Here is a 21,782-nt window from a genome sequence, read left to right as displayed (position 1 = left end):
CTTTAAAAAAATAAATAAAAAAATTCACTTTTTGAAACATTTTTCAACAAACATTTTTTTTTTTTAAATATAGCAATAGTTAAAAAAGAAAAGTTCTACAAAGTATATATTTTTGAGCAATCATTAACCATTCATGTGATGTTAAATACTCTATCTCCTGATCATTGTTGTTATCCCTTTTTCGTGTTTTATTTACAGCACTTAATTAAAGACTTTTTCACATAGATGTGCTCCCTTATTTCTTCTCTGTGTAAAACTACAGAATGTACTGATGTTTTTTGTATTTCCTATGCATTTAAATCTTTTATAATATGTCTGAATACTTTTAATAATGATACGTCTGAACAATCACCTCACTGTGTGTTGATTTTTTTTCTTGAAATGTTACCTTAATGCAAATAATTGATGAGGTGCCTGTTCAGTTTTCAATCCTATCCGATTTAACTCCTTGACGCCCTTGATAAAGCCTTTGTAAATGATACGTTGTTTGGTGACCTTGATTTTTGACTGTTCGATTAACATATTATCTTGGGAATCATCATCAAAGGTTAACACAGAAACCTTCAAGATCCCAGTTTTTAACAATGGTTCTACAAATCCTATTAATGCTGACTGGGCAGATTCTATTACATCAGTATTATTTTGTGTAGGACCATAATGCTACTTCTATGTGTTGAAGAAAGGACACAGTATGCCTAGTAATCTCCCTTTGTTACTACAAAGACAAAAGTTGCCTAGCGCTGTCTATTTGATACTGATGTTTTAAAGAACATGTTGTCTATATGTTATTCTACAGAGATTTTAAGGTGTCTGGTGATGTCCCTTTGTTATTACACAGACAAAAGTTGCCTTGTGATGTCCATTTGTTGCCACAGAGACAAAAGTTTCCTATAGTGATGTCTATTTGTTATTTTACAGAGACAAATTTGCTTAGTGCTTTCCTTTTGTTACCACAGTGACAAAAGTGTCCTGGTGATGTCCCTTTGTTACCACAGAGACAAAAGTTGCCTGATGATGTCCCTTTATTACCACAGAGACAAAAGTTGCCTGGTGATGTCCCTTTGTTACCACAGAGACAAACGTTGCCTGGTGATGTCACTTTGTTACCACTGAGACAAACGTTGCCTGATGTTGTCTATGTTACTAAACAGAGACAAAAGGTGTGGTCGGGTGGTGCAGTGGATTGCACACTTGCCTTTCACCAAGGCGACAACGTGGGTTTTCTCCGGGTACTCCAGTTTCCTCCCACACTAAGACCCCCCACGCCCTAACATCCGGGCCAACAAGAGTGATTAATATAACTTGAAATTACTTGTTTCATAATTGTTGTTAAATAAATAAAGTTTATATCATTATAGAGACAAAAGTTGACTGGCGCTATTTAGTACTATAAAGAGACAAACTTTGCCTGGTGGGCTCCTTTTGTTACCAAAATGACAAGGCGAGTTACTCAGTGGTGTCTGTTTGTCACTGGTGCCTTGCTTCCTTTATTTCTAATCCATTTTCCCCAGTGCTCTTTCCTTCTTACATGTCAATAAGGTTGTCTGCAGCTGTACCAGTGGTACTGATCACTAAGGAAACAGGTTTTCAGGATAAAGTGTTACTCGCTGTTGCCCATTTGTTACTAGGAATGTAGGGAACATACAGATACTTTCAAGCATCGTGTAAAAGTTTCACTTGTTGTGAAGAGATCTGTACATAGGGTCACATTGGGAATGTTTTCTCTTTGTTACTGACCAAAGTATCAGAGTCCGTTAATCTGAATCCAACCATTCTTGAATATCACACAAGGGTCCGGTTAAACAATTACCTCTTTCATGTGAATTTTAATGGTGATTAGGTTCGTTGAAGTAGACAGAAAACAAAACACGGAAGACGCCTGATGATGCTGGCATGTTTTTTCGAGGATCAATCATCTTGCTGTACTAAACTTACCCATCTTCTGTCCACTAACAAAACCTTATGCACATAATTATCAGGCCGCACAGCCAAAAACTGGTACACACCTGCAACTTACATCAGTTTATATCTCACTTCTTTATACGAAAGGAGGAAAGCTCTTTACTCATCTGTAACTAATAGGGGATAAAAAAAAAAAAAATCTTCAGAATGTTTTGAGGCAACTGTAACCATGCTCACAGCCATAGATAGGGAACTTGTTAAATAGAATTAACAATTTGGACAGGACTTTCAATTCTCATTATTAGACCTTATGATGTAAGAATGCGATATTGATGAGCATTGTTAAGTGCTTGTGCACAGGACAGACTTATTTTTACCTTCATGTATCCTGCTACAGTAAAGGTTGTTTCAAATTGGTCAAATTATTGTAAAAATTATTTCATTCAAAAATGATAAATCTTTTAATATATATGTTACATATGAACAAATGAATTTAACTTCAACTCCTCGTTAGCTGTTGATAGGACCTTAAACAATACTAAAGCAAACCAATTGATTAGTTGCCTTCCTAAAACTTTCTGTTATCAGTTGGTGGTCCTTTAGATTCCTGTAAATAGGATGGCTTTGGTTTCTGTTATTGGTATAATTGAGTCACTTACAAGACCCTTTACTGCCCGTAGAGAACCCACACCATCCATTATATAGGTAAAACAGTATGACAAATGGGGACTTTTAACTTCCCTCCGCCTGGTAGATTGGCCTTTTGGTGCTGGTTTTACACACATTAACAGATTCAGTGACCAGACGGCTTCAAGCCATCCAATCCATGATTGGGAGAACAGAAATTAGCGGCAGCTATCAGAATGGCTGGTTTGGGAGTAGTGATCTATATTGATTCCCAACAGTATCTCATCACTTTCACACCTACGGCAATCATAGGCCCACACAGAACAGCTCTGACAGCACGGTCGAGGGGGGGAAAGCTAGCATCGTGTTCAAAGAATAGTTACCGTGTAGATTGTCATTGGCAAGGGAATTGGTATTATAAGAGTGTTTAACAATTTGGGAGAACTTTTAAACACACATCACAGGGATTGGACTCTGGCATTCTGATCCCCCTAGTCACATATACTTCACAATCAGATGACGATAATTTCACCAACATTTTTGAAGTACGTCTTTTCTTTGACGTAAACTTGGTCGGGTTTCATTTTATGTGTCGTCTGCCTTGAGATATCTGCCTTGAGATATGCCAGACACACTGTGTTGTGAAGACAAGACCTTGTCGACACATCCTATGAGGCACATTTGTAAACTTTTTATGTTCTGTGTCGGCCATCAATTTATTGACTAATTTGCATGCCTTATTAAATTACAAAAAATAATTTCATTGGTTGTGAAAGAATGACTTTAGTTGGCGTAGTTATCAGCAAGTCAAGGTGACCAACTGCCTCTGACTCAGTGACATTCAAGTCCATGTTTTCGACTCGTTCCTTGTTAGGATTATAGGAGTCTTTAGACCGTCTGGTCACAGTGACCTATATAGATAGGGTCCAATAAAATGTCCGGTATCATAGACTAAAAGGTGATTCCTCTCTTTGTAACTGTAAGCACACTTGGCCCACGTTAAAACTCTAGGGTGGGCTTATAACCTTTTGGTATCACAGAGACCATGAGATCATGCATCTGCTGCATGGCCGAATGTTACAGAGTACTACTCTAAACTGCTCTAGTAACAAGACAGACTCCTTAAGTGGTAAAATGGGATGGCGGAATATCAAATAAGACTGACGGTCTCATAGGGCCCCGATTTATTTCTGGACACAATGCATGGCCATCACACATTCTCCGGATTGATGCAGACATGCGAACCAATACTGCAGTTAGGTGATACAGGCTTTTCACAGTAACAACCCCCTGGGTGTTCACACATATGCAAGGAGCCGGTGCCAAACCTTGGCCCAGTATGCTTACTCAATGCTAAATATTGGATGCAGTTTACATGTGTAGGTGGATGATCACACATTACTTCATCAATGCAGTACCTGTAATTTGTACCCAGAGGGAATGAATTTTTATCTGAGTACGTGTAGGTTACCTATGGCTGTTCTATTTTTGAGTGATTTAATATCTAACCTGTGTTCTGGTGCCAGTACAGGGCACAGTACCAGTCTGCATGCTAAGCTGTTTTATTTGGTTCAGTTATCTACCAAGGTAGGTTAACCAAAAGTTTGTGAATAAAATCATTTCTTTCTGCCAAAATAACTTGTTTTTGAGTAATTACTAAGCTAAATTTTAGAACCTTTGATTGACCTTTTTGCTGATGGGTAATGATGTCTATGAACTATTCTGTATTTCATTGAAATCTGTTTGTTGGCATGACATACCGTTTCCTTCTCTAAGTTTTATCTAATATTGACTGTTTTGATGTTCATGATTCAACCTAATGTTATCTACCTTGAATTGTGCTGCATTACTGCATAAGGTTCCAATAATGTCTGCTGGCTAAAGCTCTTCTTTTTAACTCAACTCTTTTTCTACAGAATTATATATGTATGTCTCTTTCCTTTGACCTATCATTGCTGTTCTAGAAGTAAGGACCTTTTGACCTGCACAGTATACCGTGTAGTAACTGTCCACTCAATATTTGATAGACATTGTTGGTTATAGAACCACAAGGAAGTAAATCTAGAATAATTGAATTGTTCCGTGAAAACTTGAGATTGTATTAATTCAAAGGACGGTGTAGAATTTGTACTTTTCCTGCAGTGCCACATTCTCTATGACACCTAACCGACTGCTGCCTGTCTATATACTCTCCCCAGACAGGTGCATTAAGTACCCGAGCAGAAAAGTACATGCTTACTATGGGAAGTCTCAAGTAGGGGGTTGAACGGAACAGCTCATCAGTCCAGACATACAGTTGTAGGTAGAGGGGGTTAATTAGAACAGCAATGATCAATCAAATGTACAGGATGTCTGCAATCCAAACTCATCATTCGTTGAACACAGAAAACAATTGTTAGAACATAGACTAAGAAAAGTTGTTGTTTTTGCTCAGTCCTGAAGAGAGGCATGTCAACGGTGAAGTTTGTATGACACCGGAATCCGACTCCGTCAACACCTCTACCAATATATCTGTCCATTTTGACAATGAAAGGTAAAAAATGCCGCCATTGATTATAGGCAGTATATTACCCTGACAGAGTCCACGTTGCCTGCTATAGACACTGACTGGGGCTTACACAACCAAGTTCATCATGGTGAAGGGAGACGAGGGGCATTGTGGGAGTAAGGGTGTATGGGCTACAGCCTCGGGGATATCAGGAAGAAGAACATAAATTAATGATGTTATAATTAAAACAGGGATTGGAGAAACATTTTAGGCTAGATGAAAGTAAAAACAAATTGATAGCTTGGTGACAACGGGGGTTCAGGTAAGATAATGAGAGAAAGGGCAGAAACCTTTTAGGCTCAGATAAAACAAGAGGCTTAGGAAAGGCTTGAAGGCAGACACAAGAAGTTTTAAAAAAACAAATGAGGCTAAGGGAAGGCATGAAAGACAGGGATATACTTAGGCTTAAGGAAGGCATAAAACTGACAGGAAGGCATGCTTGCTTTCAAAAGCCATCGAGGGTAGGAAATTCAAGTATGTGGTTTCAGAAAGGTATGGAGGGTGTTAATGTATGAGGCTTAGGGAAAGCTGGATGTTGATCTTGAGGATATTATGGAACAGAAACACATGGCATAACAACTGAAAACATGTGTTGATAATCAAGTGTTGAATCAAAATGTGTTAAGACCACACAAACCTGAGGTCAGATGAACCTTGATCTAAATTAGCACCTTTGTGGGTGGCTGGGCACCTCTGTCTGTCCTCATATATATCATAAGGGGGGATGGAGCCAGCCATGTCAGATCATAAATAGGGATGGAGATGTATTTTCAATAATAACAGTAGCACAGTAATAATAGGGAATATGTGCCAATATTTCTATGTAACTTTTAATATTACTGGAGAAGGCTGTGTACAAAACTAATTGAAAGTCGAGGAGAATGGAGATGGCACGCTTTTGTGTAAGATTTACGGGCTTTTGGTTTTGAAGGCTACATTGATTTAATGTCTAATTCTAATTTAGAGATTTACAGATCAAAAATTGTAGAATTAGAAGACCATCTATTAGTGGTTGATTGAAACTGAACAGGTGGGAAAATTGGGGCTTAAGCTGAAGAATGCTCTTTTTTCTTAGTAGTGTAGAGTGCTGGCTTGTAAGGGAAGAAGAGGGATGGGGGAAAAACACTTGGTTGATGTAGGCCCATACAGTGATTAGTCTCCTTGCCACTGCACATGTTATCTCCCCTGACTTTGACATATAGCTATACATATATATATATAGTGCATGTACAATTCGCTTACTGCCTGTACCTGCATGAGAATGCCTTTAAACAAAAGTCTTTCTATTTGTACTCAATATAGCATGACTGCATCGCTGGTATACACACTACTGATGCATGCTTCAGCAACTCACCACAGTAATTAATAAATAAATTTAGTTATATTTATTGCAGATTTTTTAAGAAATAGTCTTTGCCTGTTTGCATAAGCTTAATTGAATGAATTTATAATATATTTGTTTGCTTCAGCAGTAACTATTTACCACAGGAAGTCCTCATAAGCATTTTGAATTCCTTAAATTCATAATAATCAGAAACTTTCTCAACCAGAAGATAAGATCAGTCACATCTTATATCTTCCTCCAAACTTCAGCTGAACCACCCCTACTTTAATACTTGTAAACCTTTCAAATTTCAAAAGTGGCAAAATATTTCAAAGATTTTTTTAAAAGATGTACTTTAAAATGATCAATGTTTGACAGAGTTAGAAGTGTAAACTGCCATAATTGAAGCTGTTCTCTGAAATGGATTTATTAAATTGGAACAAACAGCAATATGTTGAGAATAGTGACTGATGATGTAAAAAGTTACGATTGAGGGTGAAATATTGGATGGCATGGTCACCAAAATAAGGAGGTTTGGCAAGTATATATATATATATATTGACATTTTTAGCGCTTCTGCTTCAATTAAGCTTTGTAGCTTATGCATGAACAGCACAGCTTCAGAATCCAAGCAGCAGTCTCTATGTGGGTGTAGTGAATGAAAATGGATGACCTGCTGTCTCCATAAATCTTTAGGTCACTGTTGTCTTCTGCACAAACATCTTTAATGTATCAGATCTGTTGTACACAAACTTCCATTGAGTCTGCCTTGCAGTGCACAAACATTTTTGTGATTCTGAATTGGTGTACACAAACCTTTCATTGATTCTGACTTCAGTACACAAATATTTTCTTGATTCTGAATTGGTATACACAAACCTTTCACAGATTCTGACTTTTTGTTCACAAAACTTTTGCTGATTCTAAATTGGTGTACATGAACTTTTCACCGATTCTGTCTTTCTACGCTAACACATTAAGATGATTTTTTTTTTTTTTTTACACAAACCTTTTGGTGATTGTGACATAGAGATATGTATACAAATCTATAATGATTCGACTTTGACCCACCAATTACCCAAGGGATTCTGATGACTGCGAACAATAACCATTTATAATGGAAAACCTGAAAGAATATTATAGTGGTCCTTCCCCATTTTGTATTGTAAGACTTGAATTTAATTCTGCTGTTTAATTCATCAATATTGCCTGTAATCTTACATTTCTCTTTGCCTTTACAACATCTAACTGACATTTGACCTTGACCTTACGATCACCATGCAATGACCTTCACCTATTAACCTTTGTTTGTATTTTTTGTCAAACTTGTAGCTTTTGTAGATGTATTACAGTAACTAACCTGTACATGTTTGTTGGTGATGTTTTTGTGTTGAATTGTTTTAAACTTCCTCACCTTAAACCTGATCTAACCTTTTGGATGTCTTATAATTTTTTTACTATATATATAGTCAAGTGATAAATGTTTATTATTGAAATTTCCTTCCGCAAAGTTTCTGAGTTTGAAAGCATGCACTCAACCCATTCACCCCTAAAGTCACATTTGAACCTTATCAAATCAAAGGCTCGGCAAGTCCATTTTAAAAGTGTAGGGGTGAATGAGTTAATAACAAACCATCCTTTGCAAATATTATACTGTTTCAAAGGGAAAACAGTCCAAAAAATAGATATGCATTTCTAGCGATGGTTGTCGATAAATCTATTTGCTAAGGCAATAGATCTAGAGAGCAATTAATATTATTTTCAATGAAGAAAAGATCTTTTGTTTTACGGTTGTTACAGTGCCTTCAGTTTGAAGGGTCTGGATGGTTTATTACCAGTGTTGATAGAGAAAAACTGTCATGAACTCCGTTTTTCACAACCATATAAACACAACAGTACTAAACCTGTAATCCCTAACTCGTTAATTTTGTGGTGAGCCATTTGTTATTAAAGCACTATATTTGTGTAATGATCCTCCATAACTCCTGTCTCGTGTGCAACATTGATGTGCATTCTACTTGGAAACCTCCATCAAAGATATAACAATGTCAAATTGACTGTCTGCTCATCATATCTAACGTATCGTGAACAGTAGCCTTGGTGTTGGCGCACGCTTGGTTACCCCCCTAGTGTGGTGCTGATGGCCCAGAAGAGCCGCTGGATTATTCACTCCCCCAAATAAATTTCTTGAGATTCGTTTTATGTAATGCCTTATTGTAGGTTAAATCATTTCCTGTCTTAAACACCCACCAGTATCAATTTTTGCCAGCTTGATTTATACCTCAAATCGCCTAACAGCTCATACCAAACCTTGTCAAAAATCAATTAGTTCTGGAGTTCAACAATTAGCCTTTTGACGGCCCCCAAATCCAGCAGGAATTATGAAGTCAATATGATGCATGAGCATACAGTTTGAATTTGTTTTCGGTCCGGAAGACCGGTGAATGGTATATTTTAGTCGGCTGTTAACCCTCCCTGTTTCTCCTGTAACCTATGTGATTACCAATGTTCAGATATTCATCCTGTGTAATTCCTACATTTCCTGTGTTGTAAAATGTTTCATGTATAACTAATATTGCATGCATTTTAACAATGGTCAAATGAAACTTCTCTTGTTCTGGTGAAACATTTACAAACTGTATGGAAAGAATTATCTTTATTCCTGTCATACATAGTTACACTGTTCAGTGGGACGTTCAACATTGGAAGAGCACTATTTTATACATTTAGAAGAAAAAACAATGTTGTCCGATATCACTAGAGCTTTCATTTGACCCTTTAAATATAACCCAATGTACACTGTGTGTGTTTTGTGTATATGTATTGACAGGCCTAACCAGACTGTGACCATTCTTGACCATTCCACACCAAACCAGGAAACAAGGTTGGACCAGGCACTGACCCGCCCCAACAGTGGGTCAGTGACTAACACACACTTCACCAGGTATAGCCGCCTGTTCCAGAGATCTGCTTCTCAGGGAGTTGTTGTACATCTGTATGTCGAAGGATAGGTTTGACATTTAGGAATGTCATATAATCTGTAAAACTCTTGATTGTCACATGATCAGTTATGAACATCCTTATTGTCACATGATCAGTCAAAATTGTCACATGATCAGTCTAAGTTGTCACATGATCAATCTTGATTGTCACATGATCAATCTTGATTGTCACATGATCAATTATGAATATCCTAATTGTCACATGATTCAGTCTTGATTGTCATATCATCAATCTTGATTGTCATGTGATCAACAATGAAGATCATAATTGTCACATGATCGTGCAGTCTTGATTGTCACATGATGAGTTATTGAAGATCATAATTGTCCTGTGATTAAGTCTTGCTTGTCACATGATTAGTTATGAACATCCTTATTGTTGCATGATCAGTCTTAGTTGTCACATGATCCATTATAAAATCTCTAATTGTCACATAATTGTCACATGATCAGTCTTAGTTGTCACATGGTCAATTATAATTGTCACATGGTCATGCAGTCCTGATTGCCGTGTGACTGGAACTGCAGCAATCGTTACAGGAATACAAAACCAAAACTCTTTGACAGACTCTCAAACATTTCCAAGTGATAGCATTAACGTAGTAGATTTGTGAGACAGACTCTCAAACATTTCCAAGTGATAGCATTAACGTAGTCGATTTGTGAGACAGACTCTCAAACATTTCCAAGTGATACCATGAAGTAGTAGATTTGTGAGTTATGTAATATAACTAAGGGATACAGAATAGTTGTGATAATTGTTGCATGTCCCCAACACCTAGACTAACTTGCATGTTCTGCACATATAAACCAATCTATATGTATATACAGTATTTTGTGAATGCTAACTTGTATAGCTTATATTTGTATAAAGCAATTAATGTTTTGTATATATATTCAATACATATATTCAGGTGTATCTTTGTTCAGTAATGAAATTAAAAAAAAAAAAATTGTTGAGGCAAAATGTCTTTATGCATGTGTTTTAGCATTTTCAATTTATTGCAGCTAATGTTTAACATGTCAGTCGTTCAAAGGCCGATCTCCTCAAGCAGTATAATGCTTGATCTATAGCGTTGTCCAATTTGTGTTTGAAGTCGAAGGGTATTGTGACCGTTAGATATTATCAAATTTAGCCCAAATATATCATACAGACACCAAAAGGAGCTTTTGACCTTCACATACTATAATCATATGATGACGCATTTAATAAAGATCGGCTGTATGATACGTAGCCGGGTTGCGATTCGTCTTTATTTGCATAAAATAACCATTATTACCAAATAAACTATGAAACTTATGGAAATATAAAATAATGGAAAGGAATTTGAAATGTGTGATTCTGAACTTTATGGCGAAATAACTTATCCGAAGTCAACAAAGGTGAATGTTAATTGTGTGATGAGTTTACCATTACAGGAAGGCTTGACTAGCCAACATCAAAACATGTGCCGATCAATCAGTAAACATGCATTTCTGTTGCAATTTGTTTTATGTTAAAAGAATTTGAATTTGAAAACAAATTAATCCTCATGTATTTATTGATGTATATAAACTCACGATATTTCAGTAGCCGGTCATGCAAAAGGCCCATTGTTGGGAGAGATAAGTTTTACGTAAGCAGAGCTCTGCACACACATTAAGTTGACCTGAAGGTCCAATGGTTTTGTATGGTAGCATTAGAATCGTGGGGACCCCTGTAAGATGAGGTTGTATAGTGGTAATCTTTCGATCAGTTGAGTGCCTCACAACACACACATAAATACTTCACAAGTCCGTCTTTGTGTCACACTAATCAGTCCTGATATGTCAGTGTGTTTAAGTAGGTAATCAAGCAATATAATACCCTAATTTTAAACCGATATGAAAAATTGATTATGATTTGTATTGTAAAATATGAACATCAGAGTTACTCTGTGTCACCTACATCATGTGGCTGACCTGTATTCTGGTCTAGCCTGATAGTATGTGTATTATACTAGTTTTTAGTACAAATGGGGTGTCTTGTCCTTAAAATTCTACTAATGAACATGTAACGCTACCCTATATATATGTAAAAAAAAACAACTTTGAAACTTTTTTTGATCTTTACAATTTTTTAACTGCAGTAAAGCATGCTTGATGTGCACACACTTAGCTAAGCTTATATTAATACCTCTGAAGAATTCCTATTGTGTCTGCTGGAAGTGAAATTTAAAAAAATGTCAAACAGTCTATAGCAGTGATTCGGGTCCCTGGAGTTCATTATAAACAGGTTTTGTGTTTTTGAAAATTGTTTTGTAATCTTGTGTCACAGTAAAATTATTCAATTTTCAAGAAAAAGATTGGTCCTATTTCACAGAAAATGGTCAGTAACAGACAACAGTAGTCCAAACAAATATTTTTGAAATAATCTTTGAAAAAAAATTGTTGACATAAGGAAAGATCAATTGTTTGTTCTGGTTGAATATGATGGCTTTTTATCATGGCTACAATGTACCGTTTTTGGCTAACACAGCTGTAAATTGGCTAAAGTGTTATAGTAGCTTGGTTTAGACACCAGTAACTATAGTTACAGTGTGAGTAGCTAGGTTTAGACACCAGTAACTATAGTAACAGTGTACCCTACTACATGTAGACACCTGTAACTGGGCTACAGTGTGAGTAGCTAGGTTTAGACACCAGGAACTATAGTGACAGTGTGAGTAGCTAGGTTTAGACACCAGTACCTATAGTTACAGTGTACCCTACTACATGTAGACACCTGTAACTGGGCTACAGTGTGAGTAGCTAGGTTTAAACACTAGTAACTATAGTTACAGTGTACCCTACTACATGTAGACACCTGTAACTGGGCTACAGTGTGAGTAGCTAGGTTTAAACACTAGTAACTATAGTTACAGTGTACCCTACTATATGTAGACTCCTGTACCTGGGCTACAGTGTTAGTAGCTTGGTTTAGACACCAGTAACTATAGATACAGTGTGAGTAGCTAGGTTTAGACACCAGTACCTATAGTTACAGTGTACCCTACTACATGTAGCCACCTGTACCTGGGCTACAGTGTGAGTAGCTAGGTTTAGACACCAGTAACTATAATGACAGTGTACCCAACTACAAGTAGACACCTGTAACTGGGCTACAGTGTAAGTAGCTAGGTTTAGACACCAGTGACTGTAGTTACAGTGTACCCTACTACATGTAGACACCTGTACCTGGGCTACAGTGTTAGTAGCTAGGTTTAGACACCAGTAACTATAGTTACAGTGTACCCTACTACATGCAGACACCTGTTACTGGGCTAGAGTGTGAGTAGCTAGGTTTAGACACCAGTAACTATAGTTACAGTGTACCCTACTACATGTAGACACCTGTACCTGGGCAACAGTGTTAGAAGCTAGGTTTAGACACCAGTAACTATAGTTACAGTGTACCCTACTACATGTAGACACCTGTAACTGGGCTACAGTGTAAGTAGCTAGGTTTAGACACCAGTAACTATAGTTACAGAGTACCCTCCTAAATGTAGACACATGTAAATCAGCTACAGTGTTAGTAGCTAGGTTTAGACACCAGTAACTATAGTTACAGTGTACCCTACTACATGTAGACACCTGTACCTGGGCTACAGTGTTAGAAGCTAGGTTTAGACACCAGTAACTATAGTTACAGCAGTGTACCCTACTACATGTAGACACCTGTACCTGGGCTACAGTGTGAGTAGCTAGGTTTAGACACCAGTAACTAAAGTTACATTGTACCCTACTACATGTAGACACCTGTAACTAGGCTACAGTGTAAGTAAATAGGGTTAGACACCAGTAACTATAGTTACAGTGTGAGTAGCTAGGTTTAGACACCAGTAACTATAGTTACAGTGTGCCCTACTACAGGTAGACACCTGTAACTGGGCTATAGTGTAAGTAGCTGGGTTTAGACACCAGTAACTATAGTTACAGTGTACCCTGCTACATGTAGACACCTGTAACTGGGCTACAGTGTAAGTAGCTAGGTTTAGACACCCGTAACTGAAGTTACAGTGTACCCTACTACATGTAGACACCTGTACCTAGGCTACAGTGTGAGTAGCTAGATTTAGACACTAGTAACTATAGTAAAAGTGTACCCTACTACATGTAGACACCTGTACCTGGGCTACAGTGTTAGTAGCTTGGTTTAGATACTAGTAACTATAGTTACGGTGTAAGTTACTTGGTTTAGACACTAGTAATTATAGTTACAGTGTACCCTACTACATGTAGACCCCTGTAACTGGGCTACAGTATTAGTAGCTAGATTTAGACACCAGTAACTATAGTTACAGTGTCCCCTACTACATGTAGACACCTGTTACTGGGCTACAGTATGAGTAGCTTGGTTTAGATACTAGTAACTATAGTTACAGTGTAAGTTACTTCATTATTGGCACTAGTAACTATAGTTACATTGTAAGTAACTTGGTTTAGACACCAGTAACCATAGTTACAGTGTACCCTACTACATGTAGACACATGTAACTGGGCTACAGTGTGAGTAGGTGCTCAGTGTACCCTACTACATGTAGACACCTGTACCTAGGCTACAGTGTGAGTCGCTAGATTTAGACACTAGTAACTATAGTAAAAGTGTACCCTACTACATGTAGACACCTGTACCTAGGCTACAGTGTGAGTCGCTAGATTTAGACACTAGTAACTATAGTAAAAGTGTACCCTACTACATGTAGACACCTGTACCTAGGCTACATTGTGAGTAGCTAGATTTAGACACTAGTAACTATAGTAAAAGTGTACCCTACTACATGTAGACACCTGTTACTGGGCTACAGTATGAGTAGCTTGGTTTAGATACTAGTAACTATAGTTACAGTGTAAGTAACTTCATTATTGGCACTAGTAACTATAGTTACATTGTAAGTAACTTGGTTTAGACACTAGTAACTATAGTTACGGTGTAAGTTACTTGGTTAAGACACTAGTAACTATAGGTACGGTGTAAGTTACTTGGTTTAGACACTAGTAATTATAGTTACAGTGTACCCTACTACACGTAGACACATGTAACTGGGCTATAGTGTGAGTAGGTGCTCAGTTCAGATGGTCGCAATTAGGCTACAGTGTGGCGTACTGGGTTAAAATCTCAGTAAATATGCTAAACTATTCCTGGTTAAACGCTGGTACAACTAGGCAACGATATGTGTTTGTTAGCTTGTAGACACCAGGATTGAAATATGCTACTGTGCCAATAACCCAATTTAGACAAAACATATCTATGCTACAGTATGTCCTTATAAAACACATCTATACTACAATATGTCCTTATAAAACACATCTATGCTACAGTATGTCCTTATAAAACCTATTATGCTATAGTATGTCCTTATGAAACACATCTATGCTACAGTATGTCCTTATAAAACATATCTATGCTACAGTATGTCCTTATAAAACACATCTATGCTACAATATGTCCTTATAAAACACATCTATGCTACAGTATGTCCTTATCTTGGTTTGTTGTAGCCACAATGATAAGGGAACAGCGGGAGCAGACCAGGGATCCGTCTCCGAACGCCTCAATGTGGAAAAGAGCACCAAGGAGCCCCAAGCCTTTGCTCGTGCCAGGTCAGTCTTATTTACAAGGAGTATTCACTAAGCAACACAACACTTAGTGACGGACTTTGGCCTCTTGTATCAATATGCTATTGCCTCTTACTACAATATGATGACTATATTTTCTTACTCATGACTTCAATTTGAGAATTTCTTATTTCATTTAATTATATGTATTTAAACACTTCTCTTCCTTGACGAACAGCTGACCGTGGTACAGTAACTATGGTAACCAAGATTGCCATATATCACCAAGACCAGAGCATAACAACAGTGTTTTTACAACAATTATTTAATGTAATTTGTATTGATAATAGTGACATATTTGCTTTGGCAGATGCATGGATAATGCATGCAAATCTCAATGTGCAGATTTGCTTAGAGTGTTTGCAAACTGATGTGAGAGATTGAGTTTCCCTAGTATATATTGCTGACAGTGTGTGAATTCAGGCTGTTCCTTCTTTGGTGTTCCCTCCCTGTGTTGTACAAGATGATACTATTCCTCCCCTTTCCCCCCTCCCTTTGTATCTGACAGTGTTTGTTACAGTCACCCCTTTGTCTTTTTAGTATCCCCCCTATCTGTATTGTACCTGTGTGATATTAGGTGTGTGGTATTGCAAAAGGTTACGTCACCTTTGTCAGCTGGGCCCTGTCCTTTAGAAATATTAACTGATTATCTTGTGGTAGGGAAACGTGTTGATGAAAACGGAAATCTTTTTTGATCCTGTAAATTAGTTCTAGAGAGCAACAATGCTTCCTTAATGGACTTTTCGAAAGAGCAAAGGATTGTATTTTTTGTGCACATAATTAATTTAAGTCTCCGTTATTTATACTATATGTTAGTTTTGTTTTTTATACAGATTCGGTTTAGTCAACCCTGGTCATAATTTCCCTTTCCCTCCACAATAAGTTGAGTTGCTTACATGTCTGGTTTTACTTTACTTATTGGGTCATTGGATTGGTATCTTCAAAAGGATAATTCTTGCCCGAGGTTGTCCTTAAATGATTATTGATAACATATTATCTTAAACATAAGGTCCACAAAGGTTGATTCTGAGTATGTCCTTTGAAAGGTACTCGGAATATGTCCTACAAGACATTGCCCAAAGGCGCTTTTAAATACATACTTGAAAAAATTGTCCGAAGTTACTTTTGAATATAAAGGTCCTTCAAGAAATTGTGCAAAGGTACTCGGAATATGTCTTGCAGGACATTGCCAAGAGGTGTTTTTAAATACATACTTGAAAAAATTGTCCGAAGTTACTTTTGAATATGTCCTTCAAAAGATTACCCCTATGCACTTACTTATAAATGGCCTACAAAATATTGGATCAAGTATGAAATTAAAATTATTCCTTTAATGTTGTCGAAAAGTCTACAATAAGTTTTGGTGACTTCCCCCAAGTGTTTTAGTGTGCCCTTCCTTATATGTTGTCATAGTCGCCGTATTTAGATATTTCTGTCTCTGTTTTCCCCATGCATGCTCAAATAAATTGACGGTAAGTCTTGATACTTTTTGTTATTTTCTTTCCTGTGTGTTACAATGTTCACCATAATATCCGGCCAGAGACAATCAGTATTGTATCTACTAGAATTCCTGAGGAAGGCTCTATTATTTACCATGCTCTTAGATAAGTCTCTTTATGAAAAACTCATGTTTTAACTCATTTACCCCTGAAGACACATTTGAACTCTTCCAATTCAAAAGGTTGGAATAGTTCATTATGAAATTTCAGGGGTGAACGAGTTAATTGTTACAATACTGACATTCTATTCTGCATTAAACAAACAAACACATAGGAATATAACCCTTTTTCACCATCTCTTCAAATTATATCATTTCTCAAGAAGAAAATGACATTCTTTACATCCCATGTAGATAGATTACACCTAACTTCTAGATACGCTTCAATCACTTATCTTTGACTTTCGATGGCTCAGTACTTTCCACAAAATTTCTGTGCTTGATAACTTTCACCTTTCTGATGCTTTTACGTTTCACACAAACTATATCTGTCTCACAAATAGTTGACACAACATTCTTTCGATTTACACACTCACATGTAGAATTTTCTATGAACATTCAACAAATTCTTGTAGTTCTGTGTCGAAAAATATTTCCTGCCCTTGTTAAGACCCCGTCGTTATGGGTTCCTAATTTACAGCTTGTGTGGCTTATTTTGGCTTTGGTTGGTTCTTGAGGGACTGTTTCAAAAAGCAACTGGTGGTTCTCCCCCTTGTTTTTGATAGGACGTTAAACAATACTAAACCAAACCAAATCTCCCCTTGTCTTGAAACGGTTTAAAAACAGCTACATATATATGCTGCCTGATGTGAAAAGATATGTGGTCACCTGCCTGTGTAGGGTTTTTCTGGGGACCCTGATCTACTCCCATATTAAAACAGCCTGCGATGCTATTATAGGCAAAGGAGGGATTAGTATTACTATAACTTTATATCTTCCATAATTGTTATAAAATAAAGTTTAGTATTAGAAGTGTTACTGTCGACCAAGTAAGAACCTGGAACATAGAGAGCACCAACAGAGTTAGGGAGTTGGTACGATAAATGTCTTAATATTGCCGAGAGAGAATCCAACAGACTCGATCGACTCCTGGTATTGATGTCCCTGAAAGCCCCACAGCTCGCCAATCCGGCTGCATCAATTTCATGTTGACACATGTGACGGATAGGGGTCAGCTTCCTTCAGATCTATCATAGATAGCTCCAGCAAACATGTTTGAAATCAAGCGTAGAATTTCAGCAACGGAGCACAAACAACACTGCCCGGCTTGTATCAATTAAAACATTAATCTAAAATGCATTTTGTTGGGTTCCCTGTGTTTACAGAAAACCCTGTTTCTTCTGCTCGATGGAAGTCTGTGAAATGGCAACGACATCTGAAGGGGGTTTAGATTGATTTACTTTAGAAAGTAAAAATGTCTTTAATCTTGTGTAACATGCATGAATCACACACATGGAAAGTTAAACAAGAAGTGTCGCTGAATGTCAACAAAATTTATCAGGTCTTGTTACAAGTGACAAATAAAAATTTGAAGAACATCTGGATTTTTTTTTTTAAAGGACCTTATTATAAATGTTTTTTCTAAATCTTCAGTTTTATATGGATGTGAAATCTAGTCACCACTGTTTATGTAAAACGGTGCTGTTAACACTGGCGACAGGTCACGTTACCCACTTTCTGATGACAATGTTGTTGATTCTCGTAGTATCCAGAAGGAAGATGAACTGTCTGATCACGGGTCATCCGAGTCGTTGTTACATGACTATATTGAGTAAGAATCTCTTTTTATCACCCTCCCCAGAAGCAGGCTACCATCCTCACAATCAGACGCCACTGTACACAGGCGGCGCTATTTAACCTGGAAACCAGTACACAGTGACCCCAAACCATCAATGTATCCTATCATCCTCCATTACTTCTTTATATCATCATTTCTATACCATTCCTTGTGCTTTCTGAATATCTCATATTATTATTATTGCTTTAATTCCCTTCATGACATTTACTGGACAAGCAATGACAAGTAATGGACACTGCATGAAATTTCAGTAAAGCCATCAGACTTACATGACTTTTTATTAATGACAAAACTGTTATAAACTTAAACCTATGACTTCTGTTAAAAACTTAACATATTTCCTGACAACAAAACATATTTCCTGACATCAATTGGATGCTTCATAACTCTTCAGGACAGCCATTGGACATTTGCCCATTCGGGATAGCCATTGGACCTTTGATCTATCAAGACCACCATTGGACTTTGAACCTTACAGGACAGCCATTGGACATTTGACCCTTCAGGATAACCATTGGATCTTTGACCCTTCAGGACAGTGATTTGACCTTTGCCCATTCAGGACAGTCATTGAACCTTTGATCTATCAAGACCACCATTGGACTTTGACCCTTTAGGAAAACCATTAGACCTTTGACCTTACAGGATAGCCATATTGGACCTTTGACCCTTTACGATAGCCATTGGACATTAACCTTTCAAGACAACTATTAGACATTTGACCCTTCAAGACAACCATTGACCCTTTGATCTTACAGGATAACCATTGGAACTTTGAACTTTCAGGATGAGGACAACTATTGGACATTTGACCCTTCAGGTTTTTCTTTAAGCTATTGGTAACCCTGCATTAATGATGACATTTTAGTATACTTGATAATCCCTCGAAAACTTTTAAAGACTCATATCTCTTTTGATGACAAAATTGGATGCTGGATAGCTCTCAATTTCTCAACACTGACCTTTCAGTTAGATGACCTTCCATTACAATGGATTGACGATTGATAACCCCATTATACACATGCATGCACAGTATTGATGCTAGTTCTACAATTATCTGGATTGGACAGTCAAAGGAGAACGTTTATTTCTACACCACTGCTGACTCTAAAACACACACTTACATCTGTATCATCATCCCAGGACCGCACTCCAAAATGCCTGCATACATATTGTTTGTGTTTCTGGATTTTTCATTTTTAAATGTGAACATTTTAGATCTTTGCAATTTTGCACTGTTGAAACAACAAATATGAACACATTCTTTCACTGATAAGTATTATTATCCAAGAAGAAGAAATATGTGTAAGCGGAAATGATGTTTTATGTGGCGACTAGTTTGATAGTCGGTCAAGGCAAACAAAGCTAGGTTGAGTTGTACTAGATAAAGACTGCATGTTCACTACCATGTTCACAGAAAGACAAGCATGGCCGTGCGAGCTCAGTAAGTAAACAGTTCTCTGGTTCAGTTACATCACTTTCTCCCCAGCATGGTTGCATATGTAGGTCAAAACTGATGGGGTTTTTTGCTTACGAGATGACTAAATATTTTCTCTAAAGCCTTTCAAAATGTAGTTGTTTGTTCTTTATTGAATTCACATTGAAAATTCCTGTTCTTCATTGTAAGCACTGTAACAGCACCTTTTGAAATTTTGACCCTAGGATAAGTTAATTTCTTTGATGTTAAATGCAAACGTTTTCATTCAATCTATAAACTTAAACTCATATGGAGAGCAGCATGAAAATTGTAGAAATCAACCCACTGAGGTTTGAAATGCAAGCCCCATCATTGGTTCCTATAGTGGAGCGACGATTCAGGTCCTCCAGCTTTTTGCAATAAAATTGGAGGAACATCTCTGGTTATCTCAAACTGCAATCTACCCTCATGTGGTATATATCAAGTCTACTGCTTCATTTAAGTTTTCCTGGCCACTGGCACAGTAAGCTTAGTACATTTGGATCGCATACTCGGGTCAAGGACTAGCTAGCAGATTAAACTTAAAGTTGTTGAATTTAGTATCATCCAAAGCATCAGAACAAGGTCTATGATCTCCTGACACCAACCTTTCTGAATGTTTGTATAGGATTCAAATGCGAAAGAAATTTGTTGTGTCCGAATTGTTGGAAACATGTTAATAACTGGCGTTAAGGATATAATTCAAATAAATTGTGAACAGGTCAAAAAGATGTACAGGGGACTAAAGTTTAAAATTGATAGAGTTTGTAAACATTGAAACAGAATTTTTATGAAATCTGAACTTGTTATGGTAATGTTAAATCCTTTGCTGTTTAACTTGAATTTTTTCTGTGTTTATCTTAAGGGGAACAAAATAGACGGAGGGGAGGTTGCAGTTTATTTTCATTTTTTTTCCTAAATATGATGTTTTCCCATGCTTGTATATATACAATCGTAGGCTTGCCTTCCCCAGAGATCCCAGCTTTTAGCCTGTGGCAATGCTGTAGATAACTGATATTTCTCTTAATTTCCCAACCAGACCTTTACATACCTATCAATGAAATTTATTAATACACAATTCCTTAAGCATTAAGGTAGAGAGTCCCAGAGCTCTGTGTTGTATCTCCAAATAAAAAGAGTTCCAATTGTTCAGGATTTTTATGACTTGGAGTTGCATGTCAATTTACTACAGCAAAGAGTTAAATACAAAAGAAAGATATCTATTGATATTTTAATCATTTTGTGAAAACGTCTGCGCTACCGAAATTAAATCTTGATTATAAAGCAGAAAGCTAAAAAGAACTACATTGCCCTATAATTATCTTTGTATGAATATTGCAGTGATGATTATGCAGTAAAAAAAGTGGGGGGACTCTCTATCTTAAAAAAAAAAAATGTTCACATAATACTTGAATTTGTGATTGATGCATAATATAAATTTATGCGGAAAATAAATGCAAGAAATATCAGTTATCAACGGCACCTTAAGGAAGCCTCTGGTTTAAACTATTCCCAAATATAGGCCACACACTAGGATTTTACAAGGACATGATTTGCTGTGCAAGGAGACTGCTCGCAGAGTGAAAACATTTGATTGTTTTGTTTCAGGTGGAAGAGAAAAGCAGGAATAAGAATAGGCTAGTTATAAATCAACGATATTATTGCACAACTCCTTTAATGGTCACCACATCACTGTAGAGTTGTTGTCCACATCTTGAGATCGTCTGTAGCTTATTATAGATCCTTTGCAAATAGAACATTATTCTTTGCCTTTCTTCACATGATGAATAAATGATGACTTTCTTAATTAACAAATAAATTTAAACGGACTGTTTTGCAATGAAAACTTGAGGTTTTGTAAGTGTTCAGCACAGCAAGACTGTTATATTGAAAATAGCATGTACTGATTGACGCTTCTATTTCCAATAAGTTGAACCTTAATTGCTTGCTTGCGTCCAGGCATCAATTGTGATACATAACATGTCATTTTATAATTTACTAGAGTTTT

At 37.0% G+C, this 21,782-nt stretch overlaps 1 protein-coding gene across 13 annotated transcripts in view; it reads left to right on the top strand.

Annotated features, from left to right (window-relative positions):
- LOC110453732 (sodium/calcium exchanger 2-like) overlaps positions 1–21,782 on the top strand; it is a 211,920-nt gene that overhangs the window by 162,250 nt on the left and 27,888 nt on the right. For 7 of the 13 annotated variants that reach the window (XM_021502826.1, XM_021502832.1, XM_021502825.1 and 4 more), the window contains 4 exons: positions 4,964–5,062; positions 14,906–15,007; positions 18,226–18,291; positions 19,736–19,762. In XM_021502826.1, the coding sequence (XP_021358501.1) occupies positions 4,964–5,062; positions 14,906–15,007; positions 18,226–18,291; positions 19,736–19,762 (294 nt within the window). The remainder of the gene's footprint in view (positions 1–4,963; positions 5,063–14,905; positions 15,008–18,225; positions 18,292–19,735; positions 19,763–21,782) is intronic. The other 6 variants (XM_021502838.1, XM_021502834.1, XM_021502837.1 and 3 more) reach the window with 4 other exon arrangements.

The sequence above is a fragment of the Mizuhopecten yessoensis genome, unplaced genomic scaffold (assembly GCF_002113885.1).
Source record: "Mizuhopecten yessoensis strain PY_sf001 unplaced genomic scaffold, ASM211388v2 scaffold7493, whole genome shotgun sequence".
Lineage (NCBI taxonomy): Eukaryota > Metazoa > Mollusca > Bivalvia > Pectinida > Pectinidae > Mizuhopecten > Mizuhopecten yessoensis.
The sequence above is the reverse complement of the archived record's forward strand: the minus strand, read 5'-3'. Positions and strand labels throughout refer to the sequence as shown.